General features: G+C 33.7%; 1 protein-coding gene across 2 annotated transcripts in view; it reads right to left on the bottom strand.

The window, feature by feature from the left end:
• Positions 1–18903, bottom strand: part of CADM2 (cell adhesion molecule 2) — a 1086998-nt gene that overhangs the window by 249020 nt on the left and 819075 nt on the right. For both annotated transcript variants that reach the window (XM_045851253.1, XM_045851254.1), the window contains exon 3: positions 12873–13022. In XM_045851253.1, coding sequence (XP_045707209.1) covers positions 12873–13022 — 150 coding nt within the window. The remainder of the gene's footprint in view (positions 1–12872; positions 13023–18903) is intronic.

Below are 18903 nucleotides of genomic sequence, written 5' to 3'. Positions count from 1 at the left end.
ACCCCACTTGTTCATACTTGGGCATGCTTTTCCCTTTCTGCCCTTATCTCATTTCTTCTCCCCATTCACTCTGAACTGCACACACTGGCTGAGCTCTTGTTCAAACACACTCAGAGAACTTCATTTCAGGCTGCCCGTCTGCTCAGCTCACTGTCTGAGCCCCACTGCCCAACCTGACAGTCAGTCCCACCTCTAGCTTTTTATCCTCTTCCAAAGCTTTGTTTCAGGGTTACTTTATTAATGAGGCATTCCCTCAGACCTTATTTAAAATGCACTTCTTTTATCCCTTTGTTTATTTTTTCTTCATAGAATTCATTACCATTGCACAAAATACATGTTTACTTAGTAATTTTACTTATGGTCAGTTTCCCTCCACTTAAATCTAAATTGCATGAGGGCAGAAATTTTTCCTGTTTTTCTTTTTTTCTTCGCTGCTATCTCCAAAGTGCATAGAACAACTCCTGGTAAATAGCAGCTCAATAAATGTTGCTGAATGAATGACTGAATCTTAATCACTCTAAGGTATATGTACAGTCAATCTGTATACATATAGTAAATGAAACACCTACTAATTACTGTGAATCCATAATCTTAGGATCCATTAGAAACTGAGAATTATAATTAATTTATACTGTCACCATTTTTCTGACATAAGTAGATGATAATAGAGTAATAATATAAACATTCATATGTTTATTCATAATTAGATTACTTTGCTCCTGGCTGGAAAACTAGAAAATAATTTTTGGCTGTCTGACTACTTCACCAAGTCCAGACAATTCCTTGCTTGAATGCCTTATAAATATATTCATTTTCCCTATTTCTTTTGTTTTCATTTTCATTTAGGACATCATCACTACATCACACCACAGATGCTAAAATCATTTTTATCATCTTTTCACCTCTCTATACTCAAAGCCTCCCTTTCTATAGCAGTTCAAACACTGAACTTCTTTTCTGTATTCCTCTAATTTTAAAAGACTTGATACTGTAGCTGATATGCTCAGGCAGGAAACAAAGTAGAACGATGGCTATGAAAAGGTGGAAGCACAGTTATTTGCAGGCAATGAGGAGCAGTGTAACTAGAAACCACAAAAGAAGTTCAAAACACTATGAGAACTAGTAAAAGAGGAGTTAGTGAGGAGGCAATCAACAGAATCGAAATGCACATTTTGAGTGGCTAGGTATCCAGTCAACAGAGAGAAGGGGGAAGAAAACTGTTAAAGGAGCTGGGTATCCAGGCACCAGGTCTGATTTTCATTCTCACTCTTTGCAACTCTTTGTCACAGACTCAGGGGCAGCTCTGCAGGTGCAAAAAAAAAAAAAATATCATGTCCTAACTGAAGTGCTTTCTCACAAAAAAATATCAACTCAACCCCTAAATTAGAAACCTTTATGCATTTTACTTTCAACATAGTTATAGCACCTAGGAAGTGGTAGGGCTAAGTATTAGCATGGAAATACAGGGTTTCTGCTTTATGTTCCATTAACTAAAAGGCCCATTTCAAATATTTACTCATACACAGACACTTTCAGTCAGGAGGGTTTTTTAAGATTTCAACTTCCTGTTAGATAGAAACTTTAAAAATTCATGGCAGACTTTTGTTTTGCTTTTCATTCTGTTTGATATTGCAGCCTATAGGTTGGACTGAGATTGGTTATATGGTCAGTCAAGGTAGATTTCATATCACACACAAACCCATAGTGGAATTTTGATTTGATTGCAGCTCCCCTGACTCCCAAGCCTATAAACTTCACAAACCGACTCATCTATGCCAAAAAAGTTCATGAGGCAGGATTTAAAGTGACTAATGACAATTATCACCTCCATGGAAGAACATAGTTACTAGTCCTTACAAGATACTTATGTCGTAATTCACTATATAGAAAATAGTTCATTCATTCCATCTCACCACATACAGTGTGCATCATTAAAAGGTGGGCTGTATATATTTCAAGGGGCTTTGAAAGTCCAAAAACAATATGCCATGTCTAGATTCATATTAATACTAAACTACTATCATTATTTCTAAAATGTAAAAGTGAATGTTACAGTATACACAAACCAGCCACCCAGTATCTTTCCTCCCATTTGCTATTTGTACCCAAAGTCACTAAGTTCAACACAAATAAAACTAAGAGATGCAATTTTTACAGACACCCACACTTCAGCACTAAAAATAATGCTGCCTTCCTACATTGTACCGGAGCCATAAAACTTTGCTTTCAGGTGTTTCCCAGGATCACACATAGCAGCCTGCTGGAACTGAAGAAATAATAAATTTTTAAAAAGTAGGGTGCCTGTACTAATTTAAACCCTTCATGTTCATACAATAGAAATAATATATTAAGATGCTTATCAGGAAGGGTATTTCTGAAGTGTAATATTTTGTTTGAGTGGTGAAGAAATGTTACCTGAAGAGAGACACAGGGGAGGAAAAACACTCATTATTTGTAAATATCAGAAACATCAAAAATAATCGAAGAAAATAAAATGAATAAATCAAAAGTAGGTCATGTTCATTAACATTTTTAACTATAATAAATTCATAATCTAATAGCTTTTTTAATTAGTATGGTCATTAATGATTGACTATGTATTTTTATTTTTACTTTTTGGTATTTGGATCAATATGTCCAAGTATATTTATAAAAATAATGCTCCTTGGGATTAAAAGGAGGCTGTGCTTATCAGGGGTATTTAAATAACAATATTTGAAATAGAGGTTTCTTAACACATTTTATACTTTATGATAAAGTTATTTTCATAAAAAATGATTCTGTCAAGAGAGAAAAATGTTCTGCATAGGTGCTACATGCTGGGACTCTTGAATGGGCTCTTTATTGAATGTAGAAAATGTAAATTATAGCGATTGCCTAGCTCAGTGGCCATAAACTCCGTTACAACTCAAAACACAGCAGAGGCACCTCATATAAGCTCAAGCAATCCATTTCTTTCTCCTGGTATTTCTAAACTAGAACAGAGAAATACAGTAAGATCTAAGTTTTTGAGTAGAATAAACTGATGCCTGTGTTCTAGGGCTAAGTCAGACCTTAAATTCATAAATCTTAAACTAAAAAATTAGTATCATTTCTGCAATGTAGATTCACCATTGGTGGTGATATCACTTTCTCAAAGTCTGGTATAATTATTAAGAAAAACACAAAATGGACAAAATCATTAAAATTAAATAGTAAAATTTTAAACACTATGTTTTATCTAAAATAAAGTGAATATGAATCAAAATTATGATATAAATAGAATTAAATTGATACACTGGGGACAATATATTTTGATACTGTTAAGGCTTTCTTATACTTGCTAAAGAACTGCAATGATGATGCTATTTTGAAACTTACTTTAAAAATATTGGGATATCTTAAATTCTCCAAGGTCTCTGTGCTGCTCCTGGTTAAAAGGTTAGTCAATATAGAAACCATATCAGTATGTCACCAGGAAAGCAGGTCTCCATGCAGCGTACTATTACTTCCCATATTTGGCAAATGGTACATAAGAGTTCACTTTTAATGCTTTCTTTAAAGAACATAGTTTCATCAAAAAGCATGTTTTTAGTCATGCATATTTTCAGGTTAAATTGTTTTCTCATAGGTTCTTGGAGGATACATTTATCAAGTATTTTGGGTAATTTGCATCTGCTACAATGAGGCTTATTATGTAAGAAGGACACTTCCACTTACTCCCCTGTAGAAGCTTAAACAAATACTTTCCCTTACTTCCCCTCCACCATTCCTAAATAGAGGTGATATGTGAGAACCCGCTACTTGAGGGCAAAGCCCATGTTTTATTTATTTTAGTAGTCCCAATGCCCAACATAATTCCTGAGACATAGCAGTATTTCCCAGATATTCAAAGAATTGAATTGGTATAATAATTTAGAAATCATTTAAATATCAAATATATTTGGATATTTGTAGATTAAGGACACTGAGTAAAGCCTGTTTTCTTTAATGACTTAACTCACAAATTAGAGGATATAAAACATTACAAATGATATTGAGGCATTTCTGGAGAAATTGGTCATTGTTCACTTTTTAAAAGCATTGTCTTAGGAGATGGACATAGATGTCCCATGGTGGTGACGGATCCACCCAGTCTGCCTCCAGTCTAGCCATGATCTCACTTCTGCCATGATGATAAAAAGTGTAAAAAGCAGTGTTCCCCAGGTGATTTATGCTCATTACAATAATTGTTGATTACTTGCTCACTCTGTATGTATTAACGACATACAAATGCACTTATAAATTGTGTGCCCAGAAACTATTTGACTAGAACATAAAGAAAATCTCATTTTAATAACAATGAAGTTTCTTTCAAGCAGCTCTATTAAATATGGGATGGATGCCACAAGAATTAGTGAGCACGATAACTGCAAACAACCTAGCACAGTTCTTATCACAAAGTAAATGTCAGCAAATAGTTATTAAGTGAATAAATAAATACATAAGTAAGTCATCAGAAAGCAGAATGTACTATGTCAGTGTTATAGAAATAAATTGTCTTTTTGTAGAGTTTTGCTAAAGAATGTTAGAGAACAGCTATGTGCAATCACTAAGAGGACTTAATTTAGAAACTTGGTTGTTTTCACAGAGGTACCCTTACCTGTGTAGTAAATTTTACTTTTATTTATAAATAAAAACATTAAAATAGTGTACAAAGTAGTAATATTAGTGAATCCTAATTTCTCTAAAACACATCAAGTATGAAAATTATGTTGAATTAAAAAATGTACAAAAATTAAATTTTGCTGAAAGTATCTGGACGCATATATATATATAGCTTTTAACATCGAAGTTCCAAATATTGATTCTATTATAGCTTAACTGACTATATAACCAAAAAAAATATGCCTTTGATTGTCTTTAAGTTTTTCCTGAAATTGCTGGACTTAAACTACACTGTCATAAAGAGATAAAAACAGTAATTATATGGTGTGCAACTGAAGATTTTGCTTATACTTAATGAGAATTTCCAATGACAGCTTTCTTGTTAACAGCTTAAATGAAAGTAGTTTAATTCTTTAAGAAATCTACAAGCACACAGTTGAACATATATATTAAATTTTAGGGACTCTGAAAAAATGAATATGTGTTGGAAAACCCTGCATTGTTGCAACTTTTTTCTCCCAAAATGAACTAACTGAGGCTAGCTGTGAGCATAGAATAATACAAGGTATTCAATAAAAATTATCTTTACTAAAAATTGAATAGGGAGAGATGCCTGTTTACACTTGGTAAGTTGTGCTAGTTATTTTCTGTGTATCTTTCCAGATCTACTTTCTTCCCTGCCCTGGGAGAGTGAACTGCCCTGGGATGACTGGACCCATGGCTTCCATTTGTGTTCAGACCATGGAAGGTACTGACAAGACATCAAAAGGTAACAGAAAAGAGAAGCTAAATTCCATATTTCCGTACTCCTCTTCTTCCCAGCCAATCACAGCTTCTCATTAGAAGCCTTCCCCCACAACTGAAGTTTCTGCTCCCTCATTGTCAGCCTTTCAGGCCCAAGGGTACAATGGTCCCTACTGTTGCAAGCCCGTGGATGCAGCATCATCTTGACTATTTCCCTTACTCATGACTGTGTATCTCTAAATAAAGTGGTCATTCTTCAGTGACTCAAGTGCATCATTTATTTCTTAGTGGGAACCTGATTCATATTCATTTAATATGTATATTTTTCTAGGAAATCTGCTAAAACAAAAAATTCTTATTGTGTGACAATTGAAAGATGAGATAAGGCGATTTCAGAAGATATATCAAGAAGAAGGAGAGTCTGGAGTAAAGACCTAAAATGAGTAATACTTTTCATAGGAGAAGTAAAAACATGAAAAAAATCCCAAAAGCCATAAAAATGAAGCCTTTATCAGAATGACATAGTAGGAAGTTAATCAGACTTGTAAGAAAACTCATGTCTCATCATTATTTTCTTGTTTACAACTCAAGTTATTCAAATCTGCAAACTAATATTTCTTATATAAAATGGGAACATCCACCCTAAAGGATTGTTATGACTACAATAAGAAAAGATAACCATGTTGAGATTTATCTAGAAATTTTAGAATATTATGTAACTGTAAATTATCACCATTCATTTCATGTCTTTATACTTATACATGGTATCTTATACATGATGCCTGATTTTTTTAAAAAAGCAAAAAGAAGGGAGCTATTGGCCACTTTAATACCTCCTTTTTACTGAGTTCATCTTTAATATTTGAAAGCCTGCCAGATTGATTGAAACCAGTTGTGAGGATGGTCACAGTCTGCTGGCATTGGTTGGCATGCAGCCAGGAGAGCCTGCACCTCCAATTCAGGATCATTTAATTTTTGTTCTCATTATCACACCTTGTTTTACAACTCCTTATTCATGTTCTTCCTCTTCCATTGTCCCAGTATTAATGTAAAATTATCAGCAGGGTAATTGACTAATTAGAACTAGCAATTTTTGGCTATGCTCTTAATAAAATTTTATTTTATTTTCTTCAGAAATAAAATTCCCTTCAGATGATAATTGAAGATCATGGAAATGTCATTCAAAAAAGCAAAGATACTATGAAAAGAAACATGAAAAATGTAATGTATTTTATGTTTTTAGATCAAAACAAATACAAGCACACAGAGATATGTGTATTGAAAGCATACACTATGAGCTCTTGGAGATACTTGTCCAAAGTATTCTTTGTCAGTAACAGGAAGGAATTGAAGTGTACTTTCCTGAGCATTAAGTGATTAGATTGTACACTTCAATTGTTTTTCCACACCTGCAGAGAAGCAGATGCAATGATCTAATTGATTTTTTTTATTTCTATTGCCAAATACCACATAGCATTCATGTGGTGTTTCAATGACCTCTACTCCCTGCTCTGTCTCTGTATACCCACTCTAATTCAAATGCTTCCTTACTATTTAGAAAAGATGCAGAAAGATTTGTATGCAAAGAAATAAAACAGGGCCAAAAAAAGTGAATATTGCCTAAGCTACATCTGTTCTAGGCCCCTCTGACCCATAAGAACCTATACATTTTCATCTTGACTTTCACGTTTTATTTGCATTTGCATCTTCTTAAGTATCACAGAAAAAGAGTCATAAGAAACTGTGCAGAAATAAAATGGAATTGTAGTTAAATATCTACTCGTAGGTTAATTATTTCTAGTGACCAGGTATACACACAATAGATAGCAACACTGTTAAAATGCTGTTCTCATCCAACCACCAGGACATCTAATTTGGTCCATTGTCAATGTGCCCATTTTATTATTCTGCTAGTTGGTGTCAGAGGCAGAATTAGAAGTCAGATATGACTCCCCATCTCCTGTGCTATGATGTCCCCATTAAAGCTGTGCAATTTAAACAGCAAAATTTTATTTACTTAATATTTGATACATGTTTTTATGATGACCTGGGGCTTTCTCAGTTAGAAAGCAGGCATTCTGCTGGCCAAGGCTGTAACTGGGCAAGGTCTATTATGACATCTAGAGAGTAAATCAGTGTGTGGGACGGTGCTTTCCAAAATAGTTACCATGATGCACATGTGGCTATTGAGTGCTCAAAATGTGACTAGTGTGACTGAGAAATTTAATTTTATCTCATTTTAATTAACTTAAATATCTACCCATGCTGCTGGCTGCACAATTATTCCTCACAGACATAGAACATTGGCACCAGCATGGAGAACTCTACTGGGCAGTGCTGACCGTATTGTAGACCCCTCCTCACTCTGGGTACATCTTCAATGTTTAAAAGAAATTGCTGTTCTTTCACTAAAAGGCAGCTGCTAAGATCAATGCAGAGGCCAGTTGGGCTATATGTGAAGTGACCTGGTGCCCAGTTGCCTTTGATCTCAGGAGCATTCTGGTCAAAACTAATACAGAGGCCACACCTGGATTCAAGTCCCATCATTACTAAGCATTAGCTGACTGTGGATAAATTTCCTCCAGTGTTTGATCCTCAGTATCTTTATTTGTAAATGACAACAGCTACTGATCATGTTAAACATGTTCAAGGTAGCAAAACCTGAATTCTCTGCCCTCCTCCATATTTTACCTGAATGAGAAATATTACAATATTTGTTTGATTTATCCAGCGCTCCCCTGGACACCAATCTCTCTTGTGAAGAGATTCCTGAATAGTCCCATTTTTACCTCCCTGACACAGTCTCCTAGGGGAGGGGCTCAGTGTAATTTTTCCTTACCTGATCAACTCCCAGCTCACAGCATGCTTTTCTTTGGGTAATACTTCCAAGTAAATAAGAAAGGCTTTACCAATTCTAATTGGACCAACGGGCTCCCATCCTGAGTTTTTTGTTCAACCTTCACAGCTAGGACCCTTAGGGCCTGAGTCTCCAAGTAGCATGAAAGGCTCTCAGAATGCCTCTTAGAGCTCACACTGGTACCAGCAATGATAATGAGAAGCACTTGTTCTGTTCTTTGAGCAGCTTCTGTCCTCCCTTCCTCCCTCCTTCCCTCCCTCCCTGTCCCCGTCTTTTCCTTCTTTCTCAATAGCCTGTGTAAGTACAGAAATCTAAGTGTAGGTGTACAGAACTCTTAGGAAAATGGATTTGCTTAACCCAAAGCTTCTCAACTTCAGCTGCATTTTATAATCATTTGAGACACAATTAAACCACTGTGATACTGCATGACATGGACTATTCTATTCAGAAAGCTCCCGAGAACAAAGGGCAACATCAGCTGAGACAGAAATAAAAACAGGCTGTAAATGAAGCCTTTAACAGTTGCAGCCACCTGTAGGAACTGGTGCAATCAGTGACACAGACAACCCACTGTTTTCTCTATTGTTCTGAGCAGTTGTCACTTGCACAACATATATGGGACACTCTAGTCACACTAACCCAGATTTTCTGCTTTGGCTCTCGCACAAAGTAGCATGTTTGTTTGCTCAAGATAAGCCTTAGGATTGAGGTTCAGCATGTAAATGCAGACAAAAAGACAGTGTGGGGAAAACTCTGATATGGAATCTTCAGAAATGTTTTCATTATCAAACTCTTGCATTTGATGTATGTCATTGTCCAGAATACCTTCCACTAAGGCATCCCATAAGAATTGAACCCAATACTTGTGAGAATGTACAGACTTGTCAGATTGCCACTCATGAAAGGTTCTTTATTCAGAACTTTCTGCTAATCTTTTGCAACTGACAATTAGAACCACAATACAGTTAGAAAAAGTCTAATATTGAAAACAGAAATCTGCTTTATTATAAACACATACACATATATACACACTAGCTTTTTTCAAATAAGTCTAAACTGTGTAGCAATTATGATAGGAAAAATGAATAAGAGCAAGTGCATACTTCAACAATTCATGGAATCAGATGTATCATCTTGTAGCGGTAAGACACAGGAATACATTACTAAATATTACAAATATAACATAATGGCTTTTCTCACTATAATTATTAATCAGAAAAGAGGGGCTGCCTTATTTCCAAGTTATGCAAATCTTGCTTTACAAGTTGTTCTCTATTTGCTATGGGAAGGATGCACTAGCTTGAAATACCCTGAATCAATTCTAGTTTTAGATGTTATATAGAGAGGATAACTTATACAATCACTACAAGAGGAGGCAGAGACATTTTGTATAGATTTTGTTTTTGTGCTTGAGGATTTGAACTCACTGATGTAGATGTTGCTATAAACATGACTCTCAAAGATCTGTTTAAAAAAGTGGTAAAATAAAATAAGTTTCTACATAGTGGAGATAATTATTATGCTCTTGGTGAATGAATGAACAATAAAGAATGCTCTGACGTTATAAAAATTTATCATTGTTGCTTGAGACAAATTTGTCATTGATAGTATCTACACTTTCAAGAAAATGGTTGGTAAGTGAAATTATTTCATTAAATGCAAGGGTAGAAACAAATAAATATCTCTAAATTAGTATGTTTTATATTAGTTTAAAAGTGTGCATATAATTAAATTGATACATTACATATCATACTTATATATTTATTGTTGTATTAACATCCCTAAAAGTGTGTTTTCCTCAAAAATATTTTCTTTTGTTTTATAACATTGGGCAAATGAGAGACTTCTTTAAAATTGATACAGTATTGTATTTTGATACATACATATGTTTTAAATATTTGTTTACAAATACTTGTAATCAGTACTAAAAGCAAAAGCAGTTTGTTAAACCTTTGTGACTTCTTGCTTATGTATTTAATTATTTTAACTAATAGAACTTCATTCTTTGGAAAACAACATAGATCACTTGATTTGAAACAACTATAACAAACTCCTCCAAACATTGTAAAGGACTGAAAAAAAAGTAAACACTAACACTTTTTGTTATAGGACATGTATCTTCACATGTATCAAAAAAAACTGGTAAATTTAAGATAAATATGTAAAGCTTATATAATATTAGCATGACAAAACTACAAACCAATGAAATTAAAAAGTTGTCAAGCTTTGCATTTACTTATACAACTTCCAGTCCCATCAAATTTACCTAAATATAACCTGGTTTATGTGAGTTATACTTGTGAATTCTAATTCGCTTAGTTAATCCTTTATAAGATGGACTTTTTATACAAGAATAATATATTTTCTTTACAAATGCTTAAAAATATCACATTAAATATTCCTTAGCTATTTCTCAGATTGAAAAGAGATGTTTTATTGTCCATAAGTATGTTTAAAATTTTTCACAGTGTGATAAAAAAAGCTCTTAATCAAAAGCATTAAATAATCAGTAATATAATAAGGATTAAAATTACATTAATACTGCTATAGTGAGTGTTTAGCAGATGAATGCTTTAAAATCTATTTTTAGACTCCTTAAAATATTCTTAAAGTACAAAAAAAAATCTTTATGACACAGAGTTTCTGTTAAACACGAACTGCACATCAAACACTGTAATCAAAACTTAAATACAGTCACAATGTTGGCTCTAGGTCTGGCCGATAATTAAGTCATGATGTTTAAGTCACAATAATGACTTTGTCTCAAAATAATTATGAGAGCTTTAACTCCTTCCTCCCAAATACTCCTCTTAAAATATGGTGAGTAGTATTATCTGTCCTTTTTATCTCCCAGATAGCAAAATGAAAGAGGGCAAATAAGAGCTCTTTCTAAATAATAAAGTTCTACAGAAATGCTAGCATTCCTAAACCTCTTTGATAGTTATAATTAGCCCATGGTACTTAGATCCTTGATCAAACACCATCCTGGGTGTTGCTGTGAAGGTATTTTGGGTAAGATTTACGTTTGAATCATTAGACCTTGAGTAAAACACATTACTTGTATTACATGACAGCCTCATTCAATCAGCTGAAGGATTTAAGAAAAATGATTGAGGTCCTTTAAAGAAGGGATTTTGCCTCCAGACTGCCTTAAGACTGGGGTGGAAATATCAACTCTTTGCTGAGTCTCCAGTTTGCTGGCTTGCCTTGAAAGTTTCAGACTTGCCAGCCTCCACAGTCACTTGAGCTAATTTCTTAAACTCAGTTTCTATCTCTATCTCTCTCTGTAGATATCTATCATTTATCTTTCTATATAGAGACATATGTGCCTGTCTATCTATTAAGGGACAGAGAACACTTGTCACTTACCAATATACTCTAAAATATGTTGTTCACATGTTGTTTGATTATTGTCTGTCTCCCCTACTAGTCTGCATGCCCTATATGAGCGGGGATTATCTATCTGTCTATTCTAACTCTGCCTTGTACAAAAGAGCCCGCAAAATATAATATTTGTCAAATCAATGAATTTGATTTTTCATCTACTTACTATATATTAAAGTTTAAAGAAAGCCACAGATTCATCTTAAACCTAAAGGAAAATTAATGATCACTACAAAAATTATTTGAATGTAAATCTTTATGTGTACCTAGGAGGACAAAAAATTTACAGGAACATGTAAGAGAATATAAAGGAGTCCCTTACATTAAAGAAGAAAAATTGTAGCAATGCAGACAATATAGTAAACTCATATTTTAGGTAGAAAGCGTACATTTACTGGATTAATATGAATATACTTTATTTAAATGAAGCTGATTGCAAATTATCTTATCTATATAGAGTCAAAAGAAATTCAGGTAAAAGATCATACTGAATAGAGTATAAATAAATATTAATATCCTATATATTTTAAGTTTAAATAAACAATCCCATATTTTCATTAGAGTTCATGAACTCATTTTCCACCCAAGGTTTATAATAATGAGTGAATACTTAGAAACTCAGAATACATTTTTAGTTATTTGTCTGAATTATACAATATACTTTTTTTACTTCTCTAAAAATGTTTAATCAAAATCTTTCATCTAATTGAAAGCCCATTTAACTGATAAAGTCCAACTCAATTTGATGTAAATAAGCTTCTTATTTAATTTATTTTGGAAACATGGAATTACATAAACTTATTATGAAAATTACTTCTATAATTCTTACTTTCAAACACAATTCATGAGAATAAATAATAAAACTTTCCAAAATCACATAGCATCTTCTAAATATATTAAGGCAATGGTAATAGAAATAACATCACAATACCGTAAGTGAGAAAAAATATTCAATCTGCACGCAATGCAGCTATAAGAACAAAATAATATGGTATCTGGAAAGAAGGTGATTGTTTAGAGAAGGTATAAAGCTATTTTTGAAACAGAATTAGAACTGTTTATTTTATTAAAAAGTTGACATAGGTTATCTTTAGTGTTTATGACTTGCAAACTAAAGTATTTAATATTTAACATGTTTAAACACAAGCAGAAGCAGTTTAGTAATCAAAAGGAATAATTTGAATCATCTCAGAAAAATAAATTCATTATAATTAGGATATTTTAGAATATGATTAAAACATTTAAAAGAAAATGTATTCACCTTTCTTGTCATCAAAGTAGAGAGTCTGTTGAGCTGGATTTGACCACTGGAGGGAGGTGTTATCATTTTGATCAACCCTGCAGGTCAAAATTGCAGTTCCTCCTTCAACAACGGTTACATTCTGTGTGAGTGGAAACTGCCCTTGGCTGCCTAAGAGGGGATTTAAAAACATGTTGATTAAATGAAAGTTAAAGAAATGGTTAACTTCCCAAGAGCTATACTGTATTTAACTGCTCATTACAAATAAAACTTAAATGAACCAAACAACAAAACTATGTATTACAAAAAGACAGAAAAATAATTAAAAATCCTTAATTAGAGGACAACAGTCTTAACATAAAATTAGGACCCCATTATAGCCCTTTACATTTTTTAGAAATCCTTCTTTTCTTTCTAGACACACAAAAATATTTATATTTTAATAGTAACATTACTATTATTAATTTCTCTTGGCCTTGCAATAATTATATACATGGTCATCTTTGTTAATAAGGCACTGGAATAATTTTGGATGAATTGAACTCTTTAAAGCAGCAGAGGGAACACATTAAATGCTTCCCTGGTAGCTTTTATAATTTTGAATAAAATCTATAAAATATGGATATTAGGACTTTTGATTCAATTTATGATAAAGGAAATGTTTTGAAAATTCTATTCCATCAAGGTTTATTGTTTGTGTAGCTGTTTTTAGAAGTACAAATCTGTGATAGAAAACACTATAAATAGTTTTCAAACTGTTCACCTTGTAGCATATCCATCAAAATCTTAAAATGATTACTCTAACTTAGGAAACAGAGATAATCTTTGTTCTTTTCTGAAGTGTTTATGTTTTGAGTACATATTTCTTTCATAACCAAGAAAAAAGTTTTAAATGACCCTTGTCAATTTGCATATCATTAGAAATTAAGTTTTCCATCTTCCTAAGTATAGTTATTTATTAAAGTAATGAATATACTAACTTTATTTAATAACAGCACTTCTGATAATTAAAACAAAATTCATGCACATGGAAACAAAACATAATACATAAATTTCATCTTAGCACGATGAACTCTGCCAAGTCTGGTAACAATTATCAACATGGATAAAAAAATGTACTTTCTACAGCCAGGTTAAAATACTCTTATGTGAGCAAGGTAGTTCATTAAGTCCAGAATAATTTACATATGCAAGAACATTATGATGACTTAATCACACCTATGAAATATATTTCCTTCTTTTTTCTTTAGTTTTGTAGTGATTCTATCATTACTACAAGCACCACTTGAGGTTATGCTGGAGATACTGGCATAAAGAATCTTATTACCAAGAAGCCTGTTGATTGGCACCATAAGAGGCAGAAGAGCCTAAAGGAGAAATTTTCTTTCCAGACCTAAATGACATGAGCACAGAGGTTCAGGACCACTTTATATAATTAAACCTATCAAATATAAAAATCTGGTATCAGTAGCTTTGTCTCCTCGATGCCAACCTCTTAGAGTCATTCTGGCAACTCCCCAGGATATCTCCCTATAATCTTTAGGGTGGAGTTTTTAAATTGAGGTTAGCAGATGTCTGGAGGAAATTCTTTGATAGTTGACTTGAAAGTCAATAGGAGCCAGACTGGGATGTGTTTTGCCTTCGGCTCAGAGGTGACCTCTAGCAGGGAAACATGGACAACTATCAATTTTGTGAAGTGAGGTGAAGCAAAAAACTACATCAGAGAAAACCTGAGCTAAAACAGAAAGAAGAAATAATTACCATGGACACAGGATTGGCAGCTCATAAACATGAAGCTCAGAATAATTTTAAGATACTTTACTTGAGTTCCTAGGTATTGACCTAATGCTTAAATAAAACAATCTAGGGGAAAGGAGGATTCTTTAAGCAATAAAAAGCACACAACTGATAATAAATAAACACAGTTCATCCCAGATGACAATTTGACTATCAACTAGTACATAAATAATACTGTCTGTTTCTTTAAAAAAGTAGGGGTGGGGGTAAGCAGTGACACTTGTCTCCATTTCATCTACTACATTTGCAAAATAATTTTAAAACATCACCACAAGAAAATATTATCCTTCTCATCTCACAGATGGGTAAATTGAAATGGGGAGGCAAAGTGATTTTTCCATGGAATTCAATGAACTGTTCAAAGTTTGTTCTGAAAGTTCAGTGTTTTATTCTTAGTTTTTCACAAAGGCTTCTGAGTCATAGCCAACTTTATCACTATTTGTTTAAAAGTGAATTAGACAACATTGAAAAGTATAAATGAGTAAGCTCTTTAACAATGAAACTTTAAATTACATACCTAGCTGAACTATGCCCACATAAATTTCAGTTATAACATTAAAATCAAATAGGAAAGGATGTCATTATTGGCCTTAAATATCCTATTCTATTCAGAACTTACCTTTGATAATTATTTCAGTCTTTCCCTATGGCCCATAGAAGAAAGAAATATTTCTTGGGGCCATCTACAAGCCAGGTTCTCTACATACACCAGGACACCTGTACTTTGTCCTTTATGTTAGGAGATTAGACAGCTTTCCTCCAATTTCTCCCCATGTAAATTCCGACTTTAAAGTATTACACCTTCGGTACCCTGGGACCTGAAGCCTAACGTCCTTTTGGTCAAATAATTCAGTTTTTCCCGATACAGAGCAAACTCATGTTTAGAATCTACAAATCCTAAATATCCTTAGGATATGTGATTTACCAAATTAATTCAAAAGCAAGTGTTGTAGGCAGTCAACAAGCTTCTCAAAGATTTGAATTGCCTTTTAGTTCTGCATATAATCTGGAAAAAGCATCAAGTTAGCTGATCCTTTTTGCTTTTAACTCCTCATGGCTCAATCAATGTCAGCATTTAATTCAACCTCAGAGAGTCCAAAGAAATTACTACCATATTTTTCAAACTATAAGACACACCCGCCTATTTGGGAGGAAAAGGGGGTGTGTCTTATAGTTTCAATGTAGCTTACCTGGCTAGTAAATGTAGTTTACATTTACATTGGTTAAATATTATGTTATGTTATTAAATATTTTACCACATTTTTTGCTACAAATTTTTTTTCCTATTTTCCTCCTCTAAAACCTAGGTGCATCTTATGGTCTGGTGAGTCTGAGAGTCCTAAAAATACAGTGGCTTTCTCAGTTAGCAAAACTAGTAGGCTGCCACATTGAGGATTCATCCTCAATACTTTCATCAAACAGATATCTTGGGGGATCTGCTACATGTCTTGCCTTGTATGAGTCAACATCTGAAAGATGTATAGAGGAAGAAATATCTGCTGAAATATCTGCAAAATAATTTAAAACTTCAGGAGAGAGTATGAAGGCCAGGGAGAAGGCAGATTAGGCACAGCCCTGTTTACCATCTACAAGGATTTCTAAAATGCATTGTTCATATCATTGAGGCCTTATTTTAAAGTGACCCTCCCTCTGGCTGAGCACACCACCATCCTAGGTTTCTGAAGAGTCATTGTTAACAAACAGGTCATGATGAGATTTAAAGGGAACAGAATTTTCAGGTGAGAATTGTCCAAGTTGTCTATTTTCCCATTTAACCTATTTTCAGCATGTTCCTCCTGTCCTCTTTGAGTTTATTTCCTTTTATTATTTGCATAAATATCAGTCTCTCGTACTTGTTTTTAAACTAATTAAGGGTCAGGTAACAAAGATACCTTATTTATCTTTAAATCAGCTATGTTGCTTAACATTCTTTTTTTTTTAATTGAATATATTTTTTCTTTTTTTTTAAATTGCTGTTCAAGTACAGTTGTCTCCATTTTCATTTACATTGTGAATTAGATTTCTCAGTGGGTACTCATTGTTCAAAATGAAAGCATCTTCTTAGAACAGTTGGCACTTCTAGAGGAGCCTCTGCTAGTAGAATGACTGCTGTATTTGTTCATGGTCAAAAGAGAGGAGCAGGAGAAACTAATTCTCACAAAAAATAATATGGAAAAATTAAATCTGTGGATGAAAAAGAGGCTACATACTACACCCAACAAGCTCAGAGGAGGCCTTACAAACTCAGAGATCTGAAACAACCACAAAGGATGGTCTAAAATAAAACTTTCTACTAAAAGCAGTTCAAGGCTGTGCTGGTCATATCCCAGGGCAGTATTTTTCCTGAACAAAATTTGATCTTCACCTTAACTGAGCCTGTTGTCTTTTTGTACCTAAGATTACTTACCTGATAACATACCTTTGTAATATCAAGCTAATTTCTTTTTCGCTGGACCCCTCAAAGCACCACCCAACAAACACCTCATTAAGAACAGAGACTACAGATCCCCTCATTGTTATTATTATTATGTTAATTGCTAACTGTTAACTATCCTATACCTGCTTACTCAAAAAAAAAAAAAGAGAATGTATGTCTCGATTCATTTTTTAATACAATCTAAGAGATTTCCTCCATTTGCTTTCTCCCACTTCCCTAGTCTATCACCAATGGATTTCATGTAACGCCCTTATGGCATTCTCTTTGATTCTGATGTATCAAGTAAATGGTAAAATTGTCATTTCCTGACCATTTTCTCAATTCCTTGAGATTTTGCTTCCCACCAAATGTCATGAGTTTGGTTCAAATAAACTCATAAAAATTCTCACATGTTTGGATGTATTTTATATTGACAAATCATAAATGCCTTTTAGTTGTAATATCCTAAGAGAATTTTTTATGTTGTACTTGAAAATCATGAAAGTTCATAAGAAGATGTAACAGGCAGTGATCTAGCACAGACAAACTTAAGTACTGCCAGCTCCCAAAATGGGACAGGAAAAGACAGACTGTGCCAAATCTCTGCTCTACAGTGGAAAAAACATAAAAGATAATAGCTTTTCTTGACTATTAAATATAATAAACACTACTGAAGTCCTTTGAAGAAAATAGATCTCTGTGACTAAAACTATTTTACTTTCTCTTCATGGTGCAATTTCCCTTGCATCAACATTCATTTAATAGCATCTGTGGATGGAAAAAAAAGGGTTCTGTAGAAAGTAATCTCACAGGATGATCTGATCATAAATTCCTAACTGGGCAGGTCATGGTGGGTAGTCCTGCCTCAGGCCTATAACTTCTTTATTAAAGATATTAAATCAGCCCTATCTATTATTTTTGTGCATGCAGATGACCACACACCTTAGAAATATGAGAAATAACACGCCTCAATAGGGGTATTAACTCTCAAAATTGCACAGAATCCTGTTAACTACCCTGTAATCCGATCTCCCTTGCTTTCTCCCACCCTCCTGTAATTTTCCTCTGTCCCCTCCTTGGATCCAAATGCATAAAAGAAGCTGCAGAATTGAGCATTTGATATATTGCTCCCTGGCATGTGGCATATATCCTCAGTTTGGCTCAAATAAACTCATGAAAGTTCACTAGAGGTTTGGATTTCTCTCTCTCTTTCTTTCTTTCTTTCTTTTTTTTTTTTTTTTGTTTATCCTTCCTATGGCATGTTATCCCTCAATCATCACTAAAACAGCAGTAAACACATGAAAACATAGTTAATCCTAACTGAACATTCACAGTATGCTAATTCCAAGTACATCCCCTTTAGCAAGGAAATAATTTTCATGACCAAAATGCCATAATCTGTACCTTGAAAAGGAGGGAACAGATGCAAAAAGACCTTAAATAATGTGTTCACAGTCACAGCACTAGAAAATGCAGGGGCAGGCTTTGCGCCCTGTCTTCAGGTCTCAGGTGTTTAACCACAGAGCTGCTTTGGAAATAAAGTGAAAATGCTGACTAAATAATTATTATAAAGAAGTATGTAGTTTGCTGTCAAACATTTCAAAGATGCAATTGGACCATTTGCATCTCTTTTTAATAAATAGCTTCAACTTAAGTAAAAGCAGTGATGTCTACGGCTGGCTCACCCACTTCAGTTTGTGAGAGATAACTGCAATCATCTCACTTCATACTCAGCGAGATATGTTGGTAGCTGGAAATTGACCACAGTGGGATTATTTTCACCATGAAAACTGGCAAACAATGCTAGCAAGAGTTTTTCTATTTTTTTCTCCCACAGAG

Source organism: Phyllostomus hastatus, unplaced genomic scaffold (assembly GCF_019186645.2).
Source record: "Phyllostomus hastatus isolate PE091 unplaced genomic scaffold, TTU_PhHast_1.1 phas_contig_86, whole genome shotgun sequence".
NCBI lineage: Eukaryota > Metazoa > Chordata > Mammalia > Chiroptera > Phyllostomidae > Phyllostomus > Phyllostomus hastatus.
This window is presented reverse-complemented; position numbering and strand designations above follow the sequence as displayed.